Below are 17,989 nucleotides of genomic sequence, written 5' to 3' on the forward strand. Positions count from 1 at the left end.
ATTATCTATATATTCTGCAGCATCCACCCTCCCATCTAATTTACTCTTGACTTGTCTCAGTTTATTATTATGTAAACTGTTGCACTCAAAATAATAGAAATATTTAATTGAGTACAATTGTGATCAGTCTGGTTGTGTTTATTGAATGAAGTGACTCAAATACAGTGTGTTCGAAAATGAATAGTTCAGAAATTTCAAAGGACAACGTAGATCTACTTTATGTAAGACGAACAGTAAGTACTGTTCAGCTGTTGATTTAATTGCTTAAATTTTAAATCTAAAGATCAGACCACCAATTTTGAATCACTTTGTACTTTAAAAATAAACTAAGATTGCATTTTACTTTTTTATTACAGTTTTTACGAGGTACATCTTTTTTTGAGTCGACCTGTACATTTGCACTTCAAGCACCTGAACGCATCTTCACATACTCACCTTATATCAGTGATAGACCAGTAAAATACCGTTTACTTCTCAACGATTTATTCTTACACTGTGTTATTTTATCCTTCGAATATTTCTTCTCCTTCTGATCATACTCTTTCTGACAGCCGGTAGCAAAGAACTCGATGCTGGTGCCATGTTTGTCACTGCTTTCGTCGTCGAAGATGTTCCGTACGTTCACGTTGTACGTACACTCGCTTCGAAGTCGCCATATGTCCAAATGTGGTGTCTATAGGGAAAATAACAAATTAAAGATGTCCTTTTATATCTTCTAATCACTACTAGTGCTGCCTGTACCGAGGTTTATTTTTCCCGCGCTTTGTACAGGGCGTTTCAAAAAAGATGGTCAGAGGGGGAGAATAAAATGGAGACTAAAAATAAATTTAAAAACATTTCAAAATTCAACGATACCTGGACAACTTTCCACGAAGCCTTCTTCCGATGGGCTGCATGGTTTTCCTGCAAGGACGAACAGGACTCCTCCCTCCAGGATACGTTGTATGCCTTAACATCACGGTTCGTTGGCCAAACCAGACGTACCTTGACCTCTTCGCAGTGGCAGGTCATACGTCGCACATGAAGGCCGGTTTGATATCGCTCACACCTGCGAGAACGTCTCCCCACGTTGGCTTCAATGAAAGGGCACTTCTTCGTTTGTTATCCTGATCATTAAGCTTGGCAGAGATATCAGAGTAGCAGATCGAAGAACAGTGGGCTCGAGTTTCATCTTACCGTATGCCATGTAGTCGGTGCTGTTGAAGACTTTCGACGCTTTTCGCGATGTCAATCGACGACTTCCGTACAGGGCGACCGCTTGGACCTGAAGAAAGTACTGACACTTCAGTTCCAAGTTCTTCAGTTCGTAGCAAGTCTTGTCCTGAAAGGGTAATCATTAGGAAAATTTATTAGAAATTATATTTACAAGTATAGAGGAGGAAATGTCCCCCTAACTGCCCTAATTTATTCATAAGACCAAAGGCATATGGCGGGAGGCTCCTTCCCTTCGCTTAACCAAAAATGACCTCGTTGCCCCGAAGTGTACAATTTTTCTAAAATTACTTATACACCTCACGAGCGTTAAAAATTAAATTATTTTCAAATACTTTATATCAATTTCAGAAAAAAAGTGAATTTTTAACATTCTAAGGATGAAACAAACCTTCAGGACCGTCCTGTGATAAACGAGAATGGAATCGTTGGTCGGACCGTGTACAAGGCGGCTCCAAAATACTTTGTAGAATGTTATCGGCACGTCCGAGGCTGGCTTAACCCATCTGAGAGTAATTCGCAGTTTTCCACCGACCAACCTTGCATCGGACAAAGTTAAATTCTGCGGTTCTTTAGGGTTCCTTGGTTCTGGAAATGGTAAATGCTTGAAATTCCTCTTCAAACGGAATATCAAATGATTCTATAATTCTCCGTAATTATTTCGATTTTCAAGATAATTTGCTACCTCTACAGCTGTTTTGATTGGAGAACTATGATTAAAGGACCATATATCAAACTGCGACCGCACTGACCAATAATTATACTGAAAGGAAAGTTTAAATTGATGCATATCTTTAATGCAACAGACTATGGTGCTGCCAGTGGAAATAAGAAATTGACAATCAGATGGTTGTGGAGCGATAAGCAGTACTTCTTGACAATCCGTCTCTGACTTAAAGAATTTATTAAATTCTTTTCAATAAACAAAGTGTATCTTACATGATAAAATTAATTATCATTAAATTGAAATTATATTTATTTTATAAAATAATTAATTATCATAGAAATTGAAAATTTTTAATTTTTAACTTTTATCAAATTCTGCCTGAAAAGCATGAATTTTTTAACTCTAAGTCGCCTAAACGCATTCATGAACATAATCTCTGGGAACATGTTACCAGTAACCAGCAAGAAAACAAATCTACCCATTAATTTGAAGATCTATTGGGTGATAGTGTGGATGATACAGCTGTCATACTTAACAGCCTGCATTCTCGGGATCCACTACGTGCCTACAGAGAACTCTTTGAAGGATAGCACTGTAGCAATGGCGGTCACAGTGGAAGCCATTACACTAAGTGTTTATATGAACAGTCGTAAAAACCTTCTACGACAATTAATCGAACAACTGAATGAAACCTTGAAGGAAGGCGATGAGATGCTAAGAACCATCACAATGGAAACAGTGAATCCATTGCAGAAGGTATTGAAGATGTACACTATTGGCAGTATCGGTTCTGTTAATATTTGGATACTTCTGCAGTTCGTTAAAATGACCCGGAAAGAATTCTATTACGTGGATTATAGGGTGCCTGCTGTATTTTCTGCAGAGCCATTTTCGATCAACGTGTTCTTAGCAGGTGGAATGTTGGTGTGTATGGGTAGCACGTACGCCATTGCTAAAAAAGTTAGTCTCGATCTTTATATGATACACTTGGTTCGGTTGATGACAGCACAGTATAAGTATCTGAGGATCAGATTCGCAATGATTCTTCGACATAACCTAAAAAATGTGGAGGAAGATGTTTGGCAGAGCGTGCCTTGGAAGGAGGAGCAGAATGTTAAGCAGGAGATGAGGATGCTGACTTGTCATTACGAAAGTATAATTAAGTAAATATGGTTTGTGAATTGAAATTTTGAGTTATTCCTGTTAGATCTGGAACAGTATTGTTGACTTAATACGTTCAGGACGGATGCCATCATAAGACGTCAATCGGTGAAATAATTTAATTCCCCTAACAGTATTAATTCTAAAAATGATGAACAATCTGTAATTTATGAACAATTTATCTCTCATAATTTTTTCGATGATTGAAATTATGGTGGTACTTGTACAATTATTGTAGAATGGCTACCATACTGAAGAAGGTCCTAGCACCTAACATCGGAGTTCTTTATATAAACAATGTTTTTCGGTTCTCTTTCCTAAGCATTATGTTCGTAATGGTACATATAATATATTTTACTTTTTCCAGTTACAAGCTCTGTTTATAAAGCATTATATTTTCAGGCTTCTGCGACAGAAATGGAAAAATATCTGATCATGTCGTACTCAATTGGTGCATTGATTCAACTGTACATGTTGTGCTTCTCGATTCAAGAATTATTCGAAGCGGTAAGGTGTCTTCGACAATCTAGCCAAATTTTTCTTAGAAATATTCTTATCGCAGTGATCATAATCCCCGTGGCTCGGGGATCAGAATACGGCCACGGTAATCCCTGCCTGTCGTAAGAGGCGACTAATAGGGGAACTTAATATCGATAATTACTTTTTTTTCTTAATTAGAGTATAGCAGTCGCTGACGATGCATTCTATGAAAAATGGTGCGTTTATGACACCTCCTTACTGCGCGCAACAGCCATTATGACTTTCGGCAGCAAATTAGAATGCAAATTGTCCAGTGTACGAAGCATTGACCTAACCTTACCATCCTTCATGTCGGTAAGACTGAAACTGGTTTATACATAACAGTTACACGTATTCATTTCACGCGTTATGTAATTAATTGACCGAACATTTTAGATTCTGAATCAAGCATACTCGATGTGTTTATTGTTCTTAAAAGCAAGGTGAGGTTAGAACGGCCTAATAGCAATGAAACTGTGTTTCAATTGAAATATAGTGATGTATATTTACAAGTAAATATTACTTCAGAATTTTATTAAATAATGCTCTTTATGGAAAAACATTATCTATAAAACCTAACCTAACCTAAGCGTAGATCTACTAGTGGCGCCCTCTATCTCTAATGGAATCCTAACTTTAGGGTGCCATATGTGTTCCCAACAGTGGCCATATGTCCAATCACTATCTAATCACTGATTCAATTATGGAAATCATTATAACTTACCTCTAGTTTTGAAAGGCCTCGATGGTTGAGAATACCCCCGTGATCCATTTTCATTAATAGCCGCTATACGAAATTGATACCAATGTCCAGTTTTCAATCGTTCACGAAGGGTTGCATGGGACTTTGTCGAAACGTGCCGAACCGTCCAGGAACTCAATCTAGATTCCAGATACCTTGGTCCAAGTAGATGTCGTTCTTCCACCAAGTACCTAATATTCTTATCTAAAGATGAATTAAGGCATTGTCCTTTAGAGTTGTGCCAAGTTAAAAGAACCAAGTTGTTCTTTTGCTGTCTGATTTGGAGATTCTCTGGAATTGGAGGTAGATCTGGGAAGAATAATTTATAAATTATTGTTGATATGAATTTGTCAATATTTCAATCAATTAAAGAATTGAGGCAAAATAAACTTAGAGGGTTAAAATCAGAAATGGTGAACAATTCCGCACACACCAGTTCTATTGTCTAAGCCAAGGGGGTGCATACAAGTGACACCGCAATCGTGTCTGCAGCATTTTGCTAGGTCTGGACAACGGGAATCGTCGGTGCATGCCACTAAGCAAACAGCTTCGAAGAGTGACATGGACGCCTTATCAGGGCAGTAACCAGGTTTCGTGTAATTGGATGCCAAGCAATTCTCCATGCACTGAAACAGAGTAAAGAACAAGTGATATCTTGGTCGGCACAATTGAAGAATTTTCAGGGAAACCAGTTAATGGTACTACCAATACAGCAAGTTTCATAAACCACCGTACAAAGTTCATTTGAATATCAGCAGTGCAATTTAGGAAGTTGTCCTTATTAGTCGGAGGCAAAGGGGTGCGAAGGATAATTAGAGGTGCCATCGGCGATACATTTATCGTACTATATTATAGCTGGTCAATGGCCTGAACGATGCGATCACGAGGGTAGAGCTACATTGTAGTTACATTGCTCGTAAAAAGTAGGCCAATAAGTAAGCAAACCAGTTCCTTCGACCGTTCGAATGATGTATACCCCCATTGCAGCAGCGGGGCGGCAGAATATACGCCAGCAGGCTAAAGGAGGATTTCCTCAGGGGCCAAAGTAGGGTGGCTCTCTTACTCCGTAAATCTGTCGATCTTACAAGCTTTGCATTTCGATCAGATCACCATCTCTGTCCAATATATCTTTTTTTCTTCATTTTCTAAAACCGTTCAAATGAACTCTGAAAGTTTTTCTTCGAAGCTCGGTTTATCGATTTTATATTTTAACCAAATTTATGAAAATGATAAGATGGCGGAGCTTTTTGCTGGCCTAACATTTTATTGAAATTAGAATTGAAATTAAAGTTTATTCAAGATACGTTTCTTCGAATATAGTTAGCAGCCAATTGGCGATAGTCGGAGCATTTGGTCTTGCTTTTTCACAGTACACTCGCGTGTCCGTTTCTGCGACTGGAAGTGCTCAACAACGCACTTCATTTAATATTGCACTCGATTTTACGATGTTCTTGCGTGCTACTCGTACACGAGTCGACAATGTTTCGCCGACAGCGAAATGATGAAGAGACTGAGATTGCGATCAAATTTATGCAACATATCTTCCCACCATGCAACCAAAAAACAACTTGTACAACATTTATTTCTTTTACATTAGCAAACGTGACAGGACAAAATGCAAATATATCAATTCATCCGTTCTAATTGGTTCTTCCAACTTCGTTATTGAACAAAGGAAGAATATAAAATAAGGAATATTAGACATTAAAGTATTTAAAATTAAGAATAGTAAACTTTGGATAAAGCCCCAATTTTAATTTAATCTTGTATTTCATATTATTTTCATTTTCTGAATTTTAAAAATATTCTAACGTGTAATACAATGTTATTAGTTGTACTTACTTTTTCTGGATAATTACTACCGCAATAAGCGTCGCATCTAGCTACTCTGATGGAATCGTATTCTTCAATGTACTTTGTCCACGAGGCAAGACATCCTGGCAAAAGTAACCACCAAAGCCACCATTCTGTAAAAAACACATGGCGATATTGAATGACACTGTGGTACAAATTTAAACCTCCGGGAGAACAAAACGCCATGACTTTAAAACGGATTATGTTACCGTTCACTAAGAAAAGTAATGATAATAAAATAAAAGGGAAGTGTGCAGTTATTACCATTATCAACTTTGTAAGTACATTGTAAAATATAAAGATACAAAACAGAGAAGGATATTAGAAATAGATATTGAAGAAAATAAAAATATTTTAAATACTTTTCAAAAAATTGAAACATTTTTTCTACTTAGAAGCAAAATAGATAATGAGCTTGTTGCAACTGTATTTATTAAAAGGTAGTTTTCAAAGAATCTTTAGCAAGCAAATACATGTACCCCATAGATTCTCAACTTTTCATGATTTGTGGGCCCCTTTCAAGTTTCACATCTTTCTATACCCCCCATGAATCATAGTTGTCTGAGGGAAAAAGAAACCAAGAAATAAACATTAAAAATTGCATTTATTATTTTAAAATTACAAAATGGATTTTTTTGATTGATTTTTGGGCTGTACCACCCTTGAAGTGTTGTGTGACCCCATTGGGGGAGGGGGTTAGTTGAGAAACACTGACGTAACTGTTTTAAATGCAACAGTGTCACCAGACCAAGAGTAATTAACCTTTAACACATATTGAAATCCACTGAGAACCTGTGTAACACAGATCAGACGCATAAATTAGTGAGATCTCTATGGTTTCACGGTAGTAGCAGGCCACATGTGGCGAAAATGCCATACGTTCGTGGTAACCCGGTCCCTGATCACGTAGTCGTCGAACGATATGCGTGATTAACACGCTAAACTTCTCTTCGTGGCTTTTGCTTCACTCACGTTGCACTTGGTGCGTGTTTAGTGGCGAAATCTGAGTTGTCCAAGTCGAAACATTGCTCTGTTTACACGAAATGTCTCGTTGGACCGATAAATAACTTTCGACTGCATCACAGTTCTCCTACAGTAACTCTCAATATCTCTTTTATTTAAATAATTGCATCAATATTATCCAATTTATAATCAAAATGTTGAATTCGTCATATTTATAAATGTCTTAATTTTTCAACCTGACTATCGAGCACCTTAATGAATTCGTTTGAGCAACACAAGGACCTTCAATCAGTGAAATTCGCTGAGGAAGTAGGCAAGAGGTATTTTACAAAAACCGGTTCAATTATCGTGTGGCCTTTACCGTGGTTTGTAATGGCACGACGATAAGAAATTAAATGGATTCCCGGTGCTTCTGAAATGCTTCTGTTTTATGTACCTCCTTATGATCGTTTCCCGTTACTTCGATATTTCACGGATATACTTTAAAGCATCTTTCTTTTTTTCCTTTTTAATGCTTTGTTGGAAATCTACTCTAAACTTCGATACTAAAATATAGTATTTTTTTAAATGGTCAGGGTGGCTTAACCCTTTGAGGTTGTGCTGCTGATCAATATCATGGGCCATCGATGACTCATGTAGTCTTAAAAGGTATTGATGATTATTAAACATTGATACTGAACAAGAAGATGATATTGAAGCATCAGCTACAAATTAATATCGATGACAATGTGTTTTGTATTCACAGCAGGCTATTGGCCATCTGAAACTTGTTCTTCCATTTATTACAATGTAACTGCACATCATCCTTTAAATTGCATATGTATCATTCTATCAAAAAAAGATTCATTTCGTGATAATTCGATCTTCAATAATGTTGTATAACAATAATGATAATTGTTACTTTCGTTGAAACTATATAAAAAATGAAAATATGAAAAGCAAAATTATATTAAAACTGGGGCTTTCTCCGTGGTCCGCCATTCGAGGGTTGAGTCATTATCAAAAGATAGCTTATTAATAATAATTAAAAATTAAACAATTGTACCCATCAATAATATATAAATATATGCCCCAACAAAAAGGAATAAATGTTCTATAAATTCCAATGGGCAGGATATACGTCCCTCATACTCATAAGATTAACCATAATTGTTTTTACGAGATGTTCATCGGAATTTATAGAATCTAATAAACATCTAATGAAAACAAGAAAATTGCAAACTTTCCAATTGCAAGAATTGAAACCTGCTTTCACATAAACCGGAAAGCATACCTTTATCGAAAACAAAAAGAGCTGATTGAAATTAAAGTGGCATGTTAATACCGGTCAACCAAAGTGACTAAGAACTAAGAATTTATTTCTTAATAACACATTAATTTTCAACCAAATTTACATACGAAAGAAGAAGGTTCTAAAAAGTAAAAAATTGAAAATAAAACAAAATGAAAATATTTAAAATTTATATTATTGTTAATAACTTGCTTACAAGGATGTGAAAAATAATCAGGGTAACAATAGTATCTGTGATTGAAAAAAGAATAAGAAAAAGATTTGAGGGATGATTTCACCCTCAAAGATATTTTAGAGAATTGTAACACTATACGATCTGAACATTTCTAATATTAAGTATTTTGAAATTATAATTTCAAGTTTTATATTATTATATTCCTCCTAAAATTAATTCTTAAACATTTTCAAAAGTGTCCAATGGCATTACTAACTAAAAAAAATGATAAATTATTCATAAATAAAAAGATCGTGTTAAAGTATATGTTAATTTTTTCAGAAAGTGGACTTACACAGGTATTAAAAATTTCACTTTTTATGGCCACGATCATTTACCTTTTGCTTCTTGTACAGAGCGTGTATACATACTTTTTAGGACTGCTGGCAACGAGCGATGAACGCGTGATTTCACGGTGTAACAGGAGCCAACGGGTAGAGTCATCGGGGGTGGCGAAGGACTTCCGTATGTTAGAAGAGGCGGCAAGCAGCGCCGGAAGCGGCCGTATCCCATCGGACGGAACGTCTTGACAAAGTAAGCGGAAGGATCTCTTCGTGTGCGATCGTGCCGTGCAACGAAGCAACTAAACCAGAGACGAAGCCGATCGCGGCGAACCGTTCGAACTGAGATCGGGCTTATACTTTCCTCTCTTGCTTCCCTGGCACTTCTCCTACTACGCCGACCCACGCCATTCGTTTCCACCACCCTGCTACCACCCATCGCAATGATCGAATCATTAACTTCGGAAAGGGTCCTGCCACTGGTGGATACCAGCCTCCTTCCTTCAGGCTCGATGTCTCTTCTGATTTCCTTCGTTTACTTCTTATTGCTTTCCACAGAATTTCGGCCAACTTTGATCGATCGATTGACCGAACATTGAATCACTTTAATTACTATACTACAGGATAAGCTGTAACAATCTTGCACCGAATACATCATTAGTATTCCTGTTTCGGAACGGTCCATCATTTTCATTGGTGTAATTAAATATTAATTACAGGAAGTTTCAATTTTCTTACTTAATTGTTATAAAAGGGTAATTGATAGTTTAGTAGAAAAAAAGGGTTACTCAGGGTTATTAAATTTCTTTATTTTATTATATTTGTTAAATATTGGTTTTCTTAATATTTTTTTTTTAACTTGTTAAATTAAAGTAAAATTATTATATGCCAATTAATACACACAGTTCTAATAATTATGCAAATTGTGCTAGTGATTGATTTTTGTTTTATATAAAGAAATTATTCATTGATATTTCAGTCAGAAAGAATTCAATGTCTCTTTGTTAATTCTATTAAAATATACAAATTGTTTGTCATAAATATTAATCCAGAAAACTGCTAAAAACATTAATTACCACCTATTAAACCGGGTTGACAGCAGGTACGCCATAATCATACCGCGTTGTGCTTCATTTTCTTTATAATCTTGTTACCCTTGATTTTACTGGATCCTACTGATTAAATTAACAGTAGAACTACCGGCGTTCGATGCACGCTAACTTTTAAATTGAAAATGAAAATTTAAAATATGAAACCTGAAACCTGTCATTTTGATCAATTTAACAGGTTAGCTTTAATTAACTTATTAAGTTGTCACAGAAAAGTATCATGCTTATTTCTCTTTTCCAGCGATCAATATATTTCCTTTTTAATGGTCCAAAATAAGTATTGACTTATTTCCAAGGAAGTTAATTTTGAACATTCTGAATCAGTCTATGGTTATTCTTGTCTGAATCACTATTTCTATTTATGCTTGTATCTGTACACATCACGGCGGTAACTCGATTTTATTTCTGTCGATTTTATAACTTTATTCAATTATCGCTTAATTAAAATAAAGAAACATTTTTAAAAGTAGTCCTAGAAAGACCCTGAGGAGCCTTGTACATAGATACCATAATCATTAAGTCCTGGTATTTTTTCTTAATTAAAACCATTTCTTCAATTTAATTTTTCCATTTTAAAAAATAAAATTGATCTCGAAATCTTTGAAACTCCCCCCCTTCCGGTAATAACAAATACATCATCGACGCTCCATTCGACACCATTTAATTTTCCTCTATCTAATACAATTTTCAAGTTACACCTTGTATAGAACATCAAAGGTGAATAAATAATAAATAATAAAAGATGGCCCGAATAGTTGTCGAGGGTCGATGAATGTATTGTATCTACGCGTTCGTTGCGAATCCTTCGAGGAGGCCTGCCACGCAGGTATTGCAACCTGTGTGGCATGAGAACGGGGCCTTCTCTTCTCACATAATGAACGACTTCGAAGAACGGTAGTGGCATTGACCTGAATCTATTAGGGCTTTGGTTTGGCGGTATTATAACTGCCCGTGAATCAATCCCTTACTTAGCAACATTCGCGGACCACACGAAACTCGGTATGGTTCATTATGCCGGGTCCTTGTTTCTATCGAGGAACTTTACTCCTTCCTCACGATGACTCGACCGTTCTACGAACAATATATACACAGATACCGAAAAAGTATTCGAAACAAGCCGAAACAGGTTCACAATTAAAATATTAGGTTACCGCATAATCATTTTTATATGTTTTTGCGTCTCATCAAATCGGGTTAGTCTTTCTACCCTTTCGAAATCTGTCATTTGATATGCAACAACCTGATAATTCTGACATGAAACAAAGGAGGTATAATGCTCTTTGTTCTTTTTATTTAAGGTATCGTATGTTTATGCGATGGAACACTGCAAACTGACCATTCAACCAATTACTTTAATAACACTTTCCGCGAAAAGAAAGCTGTTACACGATAAAGACGTTAATTAACTGTTCCCAGGCTTGTATTTCGGACTAAATAACGATTGACTGTCGAGACTTAATTGAACGTCGAAACGTAATGACAGACAACGTACGATAATCGCTTGTACTTCTGTCTACGGGATAATCATACACCTGATGATATTGTATATAAGCTTTAACTACACATAATAACGACATAACGTACGATAACGTGGTAAACGGCTTTCGACGTACCACGCCAGGACTCTGGATCCTGGAATAAATTAACGATGAAAATAATTACAACATAGTTTATGTTATATTATTAAATATGTAAGCAAACAAAAGAGACTAAGATAAATGCTTCCTATTAGATTCTGGATAGAGATACGTGCAATCTTCGTTGCGCAACCTCTCATTTTAGGTTTCTTCTTTTCCTCTGTTATTTTATGCCTACGTTTTATAACGTAATTTTTTTATAGGATGTTTGTTCAATATAAGGAAAATGAAATGATTAATGAAATGGCGTAACTGCACCTGCCTCACGATTAGGGTGCCCTCTCAGGGAGAGCCATTTTGAGGCAGCTCCAGCTCTGCCATATTGTTGAGAAAAGAAAATTCAAAAAGGGGTGTGACATATTTTTTATTAACTTCATGATTTTTGCAATAAAAAATAATAACGGATAGCTTTGGTTTTTCTTATGCAATAAAATATTGAATTTGTAAAGAAGATTTTTGAAAATTTATTTTATGTTTTATATTAACAATGCTTACATTTGCAAAAAATACAAATTATTTAATTTTTTTTTTTAATTTCACAATTATTATCAATAATTGTAATTAAGGGACACTGTGTATACTTGATGTGGGTGTCGATGTCTCAGTTTCGACCCAGTAACATCGCATGAGAATTCTTCGTGGTTAATGAGAAATCCAGGCGATAACTACGGATTTATATCGAACAGAAGTTCACTCTGTCATAACCGAACCTTCTTATGGGAACTCTATCATGGAATATAAAGTCGTGAGTATTGCAAGGTGATGATGAACATGGGAAAGACGTAATTAAAATTCATTTGTTGCTGTGTCCTTTTTTTCAAAATGAAGATTTTTTATAGAAAGTTTAATTATAATTAACCTAATTTTAAATTGTTAATTCAAAATGCTTTTCTTAATATCTAAAAGTAGCATCTTCTAGGTAGGATGACACGTACCGTGACTGATCACTCGCAAATGATTAAGCTGCACTTGCAAGGGTGTCAAGTAACGAAAACAAGGAATGGAGGGAGGTTTCAGACCACCATAGGGAAAGAGGGATTATTTTAACGTCGGTCCCGTCCTCGTAGACAGCCTGGCACCAGCGTTCAGCACTCTCTCATGTTTCACGGAACTCCATTTCCTGTCAAGTGGAGGCTCGAGGTGCACAAACCGACCAGCTCCTCCCCTGACCCGATACAAATGACGCGAAAGAAGAAACTAAACAATGCTGATGATTAATGAACGACCCCCGGGAAGAGGATCCTCGACTTGAGAAACAGGAGCAACATCGACGTTCATTTTCACGGTCGCCATTTTTTCCTCAGTGTTTTCTTAGCTGGCACTTGGATTGATTTATATATAAGTATTGACAAGGTAATGGCTGAGGTGTAATGAAATTCTAATGACTAGGGATGAATCAATAGAGGGGGTGGAATATAAACCATCGTCTTATGATAAATATGAACATTTTTATAAAATACTTAGGGCACAAAAAATGTTGACATTAGGCCATAAATATTAATAATTTTTGTATTTTGATTTATACAGAAGATTCCAAGGAATTATGTTTTTCTTTTCTTTTTTCAAAATAGAATTATTCTATAATTTTTATTTATTTTTAGAGTTGCCATCATTTGCGTATTGTAGGAGTACCATTTTTTAAAAAAGTAAAGTTTAGGAGCCATGAGCAATGGTATAAAAAAATGGCTCCCGCCCAAAGTAAACCATGCTTCGCAAACACTAACCACTCATTTCTTTCATGTAGATCCAGATCAGCTCGGATTGGTTAAACCTAGGAGAATTTACGAGAACATTTGTCAGTCCTTCCAGCCCTACTCCAACTCCAAGATCTTGTGTTCTCCAACCGCATCTATCCAACGCTTCCTCCAGTTCATCGCGGTACGATCATATGTGCCTGTTTGACATTTCTAAGTTACCGCTAAGGCTATTCACAAGAAGTGCGTGATAGTGTATTATTAGTCATGTAATGTAATTATTGGTAATAAAGGTGTAGGTGCAAAACAGTTTTTACACCTACAAACTGTAATTCCGAATATTAATCGTTAATTAAAAATATTAGTTGTTAACCTTTCAACAGCGAGGTCCGAGTATTTATATAATAATATTTTTGGACATTTTTAGTAACAGTGTTCAGGATTAAATTTATGAATAATCAGGTAAGGAGGGAGTTGAATGTAATTAAATTCCTGGTTATTTAAATTCAAATTTTAATAGGTTCTCGATATTAATATTCAGATTAAAGTTATTAAATCTGTGTCTATGAATATTATGAATTATGAAAGAACCTTCTCTTCCTATTCTTTGATTAACTTCCTACATTTTTTATCAAAGTATCTTGCAACATTTTGATACTTGAAGATACTAACAAATTTTTCTTATTCTAGGATGTCTTGGTTCGAAGACGTAGAATCATCGAATCAACGATCATCTGAAAATATTTTGGGAACTTCGCCAACCTCCTCGATATTACCTTCGCATCAAAATTCTTATTTTGCTGGAAACTGGGACTCCTCGTGGAATCTTAAATGTCCTTGGAATAATTTTTCAAATTCTTGCAATTCTACACCGCTGATCAACCCTTTGAATGAACCTAATTTGACACCATCTTGCACGGGAAACTTTCAGTATGGCGACAGTAATCGAAACTATAAAATATACAGGTATAATAATAAAATTTAAAGGGTGAAACCCTTTATATTGTGATTATTATTTTTACATAACAACAGAAACTATATTTTTATTTACTGTGCAATAATTATTTAACCCTCGAATTTCGTTTTCTAAATTTTACACTGTTCTCCTGAAAATTATTCGTTTAGTATATGAAACTCTTTCGTTTAACTTATATCTCTTCTTTTAATAACAAGATTGGAGCAGTGTTCGCACCAAAATGGCGAATGTAATATAATCGAACGATCAACGGATAAAATGGACTTCGATTCGTCCGAGCAGTCTCTGAATTTCATTTGCGAAAAGACTCAAGATCGTCAAATTACCACGACGACTACCACAGTGTTTCGTGCTTGGGAAATTCCATCTTTCCAAGATGCTGAAGGAAAAAGTGAAAACGAAATTAAGTGTTGTTCTTGGCAGGATCCAATAAACGATTCCTTCGAAAAAGAAGCGTGTTCCATGGAAAGAGAACATGGTATGTCAATCTTTTTTAACCCAACTAAGTAATATGGCTAACTAGAATTAGTTAAAATCATTCTAATAACAAAATAATTTTTTGTTTCGATAACGCACCCCATTAACAGAATTTTAAGCAGATGAAAGTCCTTGATCATTTCTTTAAAATTTATGAATTTTTGTATAATTTCAAATAGATAATTTTTGCATGCTGTTACGTCGGTAATTGTAATGGATCCGTTTATGTCTTCACCGTCGCCAATGTGGCTATAACAGAGCCAGTGTAGTCTAAATGTTTATCAAGTGCATAACTGCATTATTCCCATTTCGTATTCTCTGGTACAAAATAGATGATGACTTTGCTATGAGTTATATAATCCAAATGAGAATTTCTTTGTTTCTCAAAATTTCAATTAAAAAAAAAAGAAGTGGACATTAAAATTGTGTGAAAAAGCAGCTGACTTAATTGACGTCAGTCTGCAAGCGGAGATGAGATAGCGGCACGGAAGCAAGGCTAAGGGCTCCACTACCGATCCAACCACGTTTTATACATCATCGCAGATGATCCTGTGACTCGAGCAACCTACATTATGCGAGCGGCACGTTTATTAACCGACGCGGATACTGCTTGGCAATGACGCATCGAATGCTCGACCATTTTCATCTGACCGCCGGTCTGCGAATAAAAAGCTGACACCGGTTTAAAATCTCACCGCGTTGTTCCTTAAAGTGCTAGAGTGCAAGAAGTCGGTATACATAATAAGTAGGGTGGACAGATGTCTAAAGCGACCAACTAAATATTTGAAAATATATTATAAATCAAACAGCAGAAATATTTTAATTGTTGCTTAGGTATTTCAGTTTTAGAAAATTTGAGAATATTTTTAAAAAATATATTAATTCTATTATATGTGCCTAATTTGTAATGCAGTCCAGTTAGTAGCATCCTCAGTCAAGAAAACTTAAGTTCATTAGAATTTACAATTATGGTAATTTAATTTTATTAAGATCTTCAATTCTAATTTTTTTTAATGGAATTATGTATCTTGTTATATATCAATGGAAGCGTTTTTTAATTCTCTACAAAAAGGATTAAGGCACCTGGGTCAAAAATCGATTAGTTTAAAAGATATCTTAGGGAGAGACCACTGGGCTCTCCCTGTCTCTCCCTAAGATATCTTTTGAATTAGTCAATTTTCAGCCCAAGTGTCTTAATAGTTTTTTGTAGAGAATAAAAGGATGCTTCCTTTTATTAAAATAAAATTTGCGAATACAGGAGGTTTCATATTAGGTTCTTCCTATGATGGCGGTGGGATCGTCCCACTACCCTTCTTCTTATTCAAGAAAAGTCTGAACTATATTCAAATACACACAGAACACTTACTAACGTCTTGAAAATTTTATGTTTCAGAGACGAGTAAAAGATTGGTCGGTGATAAGCCTCGTAAGGAAAGAACAGCGTTTACAAAGCAACAAGTCCGACATCTTGAATGTGAATTCGCACACAGCAACTATCTTACGCGTTTACGTCGTTATGAAATTGCAGTTGCATTGGATCTAACAGAACGGCAGGTACGAAAAATTACTGTTGTTTATGAATTGAAATTGACACGTATATGTATTTGTAACAAAATTTTATTTTTCTTAATATTTTTACAACAGGATACATCATGGCAAATAATGACATTGCAACTATAATTCATGTTAATTACAGAATATTTTATATTTCGATAGGTCAAGGTGTGGTTTCAAAATAGGCGAATGAAGTGGAAGAGGACCAAAGCTGGATTAGGAAATGGATCAGAAAAGCTCAATGTTTCTTGATACATAGCTTTCTTCAATTTTTATTATTTTATAAAAATGTAACTGTAAATAGGGTATTGCATAAAACCATACAGCTAGTAGTAATTAAATACATTTACTTCTTCAGTTCTTGCTTAATAAAAAACGTAATACTAAAATTTATACATTAATTACGACTTTGTATCATCCACTGGTGTAAATTTTAGATCAAAACCTTTCCCTTTCAATTTTCTTTCTAAGTTAGATAATTTATCCTTTGTGCTTTGTACAAAACTTGAATGTTTTCTGTGGTCAATATCTTTGTTCCTTATTTCAGTTACACTAGATCTATTTCTTAGTTTAGGATAAGTCTCCTCTGTCCATGGTTTACCAGCAAAATAGCGAATGTGCTGTTTCTCAGGTGGTATGTATGTAGCTGAAAAGTATTAAAACAATTAACAGACTTGTTTGAAGCAACATTATTTTATATAATACCTTTTAATAATCTGCCACACATAAGGTAATTATTCATTGTTTCAGCAGCTATCTTTGCAACATCTGGAAGCATGAATTCCACATACCCATAACCACGGCTTCTGCCAGTCTGAAAAATACACATTAATTATTATACAGGTACATGATGTTTAAAAAATACACTTACATTTCTCGACCGAGTAACTCGTACTCTGGTTACTTGTCCAAATTGTTTGAAATACTCTGTCATTTGTTCTTCGTAGAAACCATGCGGTATATGACCCAGGTATACGATTCCTCTTGTAATTTTCCTTTCACGAACTGTTTTCTCCTTTACAGGTACAAATACCTTTCGTTTCTTGATTATTTTTCGACTTGAGAGCAGCTTCGGTTTTTCCGCATTCCTCTTCTATAATCAAAAATATAAATTTCATTTAAGATTGTATATCAAAATATAGTAGTGTACGAGTTAGGTTAGGTTTATCGACCAACCTCAAAAACTTTTTTAACATTCTGTATCGCTTTAGATACTGTTGATTCCTCTTCTCCATCTGATGATTTACGTATAACTTTTATAGCTTTTTTAATCGGTGGAATTCTAATTGCATTGGACCGTTTTTTAATCTTCATTTTGTACAAATTTATTACACCATTCAAAAACACATGATAAATATGAAAGGTTAGTTTGGAAGAGTCAGGAAGAGTTATGTATGTAGTATAATTGGACTGCCAGTAGATGGCAATATATGTACGATCCGTCGGTTTCTTGCGGTATTTGTTAATTCCGGCGATACTTCCGGCAGTCATTAGAGACATTATTCGTAATACCAGTACGTAATGTCTCCCACGTTCCTGTTTTCCTATCCATTTTAATATAGATATATGAATGTATTTGACCCAATTTTAACTACCCTGTGTTTAAGGGTAGACGCCCTATCCTCCTATCTTCCTTCC

General features: G+C 35.3%; 4 protein-coding genes across 8 annotated transcripts; 2 read left to right on the forward strand and 2 right to left on the reverse strand.

The window, feature by feature from the left end:
• Positions 1-436: 436 nt before the first annotated feature.
• LOC114872250 (anosmin-1) lies at positions 437-9,343 on the reverse strand. Its single transcript, XM_029179285.2, has 8 exons — positions 8,995-9,343; positions 6,144-6,268; positions 4,735-4,927; positions 4,284-4,610; positions 1,604-1,800; positions 1,177-1,321; positions 856-1,073; positions 437-673 (listed from the first exon to the last, which is right to left on the reverse strand). Exons 1-8 carry the CDS (start codon positions 9,341-9,343, stop codon positions 437-439), a joined length of 1,791 nt encoding a protein of 596 aa, XP_029035118.2.
• Positions 2,264-9,090, forward strand: LOC114872255. Of its 4 annotated transcripts, XM_029179291.2 has the most exons (7): positions 2,267-2,635; positions 2,740-2,803; positions 2,886-3,042; positions 3,279-3,378; positions 3,443-3,547; positions 3,719-3,874; positions 3,956-4,266. In XM_029179291.2, the coding sequence occupies exons 1-7, from the start codon at positions 2,267-2,269 to the stop codon at positions 4,004-4,006; spliced, it is 1,002 nt and encodes a 333-aa protein (XP_029035124.2). In that variant the 3' UTR covers positions 4,007-4,266. The 4 variants fall into 4 exon arrangements, with proteins under 4 accessions (XP_029035125.2, XP_029035124.2, XP_029035122.2 ...); XM_029179289.2 differs by lacking the exon at positions 3,956-4,266 and adding exons at positions 8,906-8,922; positions 9,002-9,090 and having other exon boundaries at positions 2,267-3,042; XM_029179292.2 differs by having other exon boundaries at positions 2,264-3,042.
• Positions 9,092-16,608, forward strand: LOC114872260 (homeobox protein Hox-A10b). 2 transcript variants are annotated; one of them, XM_029179300.2, is made up of 5 exons: positions 9,092-9,157; positions 14,035-14,310; positions 14,518-14,798; positions 16,191-16,351; positions 16,514-16,608. In XM_029179300.2, the coding sequence occupies exons 2-5, from the start codon at positions 14,036-14,038 to the stop codon at positions 16,601-16,603; spliced, it is 807 nt and encodes a 268-aa protein (XP_029035133.1). In that variant the 5' UTR covers positions 9,092-9,157; position 14,035; the 3' UTR covers positions 16,604-16,608. The 2 variants fall into 2 exon arrangements, with proteins under 2 accessions (XP_029035133.1, XP_029035134.1); XM_029179301.2 differs by lacking the exon at positions 9,092-9,157 and adding an exon at positions 13,635-13,806.
• LOC114872264 (MKI67 FHA domain-interacting nucleolar phosphoprotein-like) lies at positions 16,596-17,744 on the reverse strand. Its single transcript, XM_029179308.2, has 4 exons — positions 17,528-17,744; positions 17,223-17,444; positions 17,057-17,165; positions 16,596-16,997 (listed from the first exon to the last, which is right to left on the reverse strand). The coding sequence occupies exons 1-4, from the start codon at positions 17,663-17,665 to the stop codon at positions 16,753-16,755; spliced, it is 714 nt and encodes a 237-aa protein (XP_029035141.1). The 5' UTR covers positions 17,666-17,744; the 3' UTR covers positions 16,596-16,752.
• Positions 17,745-17,989: the final 245 nt, after the last annotated feature.

Source organism: Osmia bicornis, chromosome 16, assembly GCF_907164935.1.
Source record: "Osmia bicornis bicornis chromosome 16, iOsmBic2.1, whole genome shotgun sequence".
NCBI classification, from domain to species: domain Eukaryota; kingdom Metazoa; phylum Arthropoda; class Insecta; order Hymenoptera; family Megachilidae; genus Osmia; species Osmia bicornis.

Bases quoted from the DNA above. Each gene is read 5' to 3' on its own strand.
- LOC114872255 (XM_029179292.2), top strand. From the start codon at position 2,267: ATGAATTTTTTAACTCTAAGTCGCCTAAACGCATTCATGAACATAATC. The intron at 3,379-3,442 runs GTACATATAATA...TTATATTTTCAG, and splicing joins TAAGCATTATGTTCGTAATG to GCTTCTGCGACAGAAATGGA. The intron at 3,875-3,955 runs GTAAGACTGAAA...CGAACATTTTAG, and splicing joins CCTTACCATCCTTCATGTCG to ATTCTGAATCAAGCATACTC.
- LOC114872250 (XM_029179285.2), bottom strand. From the start codon at position 9,343: ATGGGTGGTAGCAGGGTGGTGGAAACGAATGGCGTGGGTCGGCGTAGT. The intron at 1,801-4,283 runs GTAAGTTATAAT...TACCATTTCCAG, and splicing joins GAGGCCTTTCAAAACTAGAG to AACCAAGGAACCCTAAAGAA. The intron at 674-855 runs GTATCGTTGAAT...TTTTCCCTATAG, and splicing joins CTTCGTGGAAAGTTGTCCAG to ACACCACATTTGGACATATG.
- LOC114872260 (XM_029179300.2), top strand. From the start codon at position 14,036: ATGTCTTGGTTCGAAGACGTAGAATCATCGAATCAACGATCATCTGAA. The intron at 14,311-14,517 runs GTATAATAATAA...TTTAATAACAAG, and splicing joins CGAAACTATAAAATATACAG to ATTGGAGCAGTGTTCGCACC. The intron at 16,352-16,513 runs GTACGAAAAATT...ATATTTCGATAG, and splicing joins TGGATCTAACAGAACGGCAG to GTCAAGGTGTGGTTTCAAAA.
- LOC114872264 (XM_029179308.2), bottom strand. From the start codon at position 17,665: ATGAAGATTAAAAAACGGTCCAATGCAATTAGAATTCCACCGATTAAA. The intron at 17,445-17,527 runs GTTGGTCGATAA...TTTTGATTATAG, and splicing joins ATGTTAAAAAAGTTTTTGAG to AAGAGGAATGCGGAAAAACC. The intron at 16,998-17,056 runs GTATTATATAAA...AATACTTTTCAG, and splicing joins GTGTGGCAGATTATTAAAAG to CTACATACATACCACCTGAG.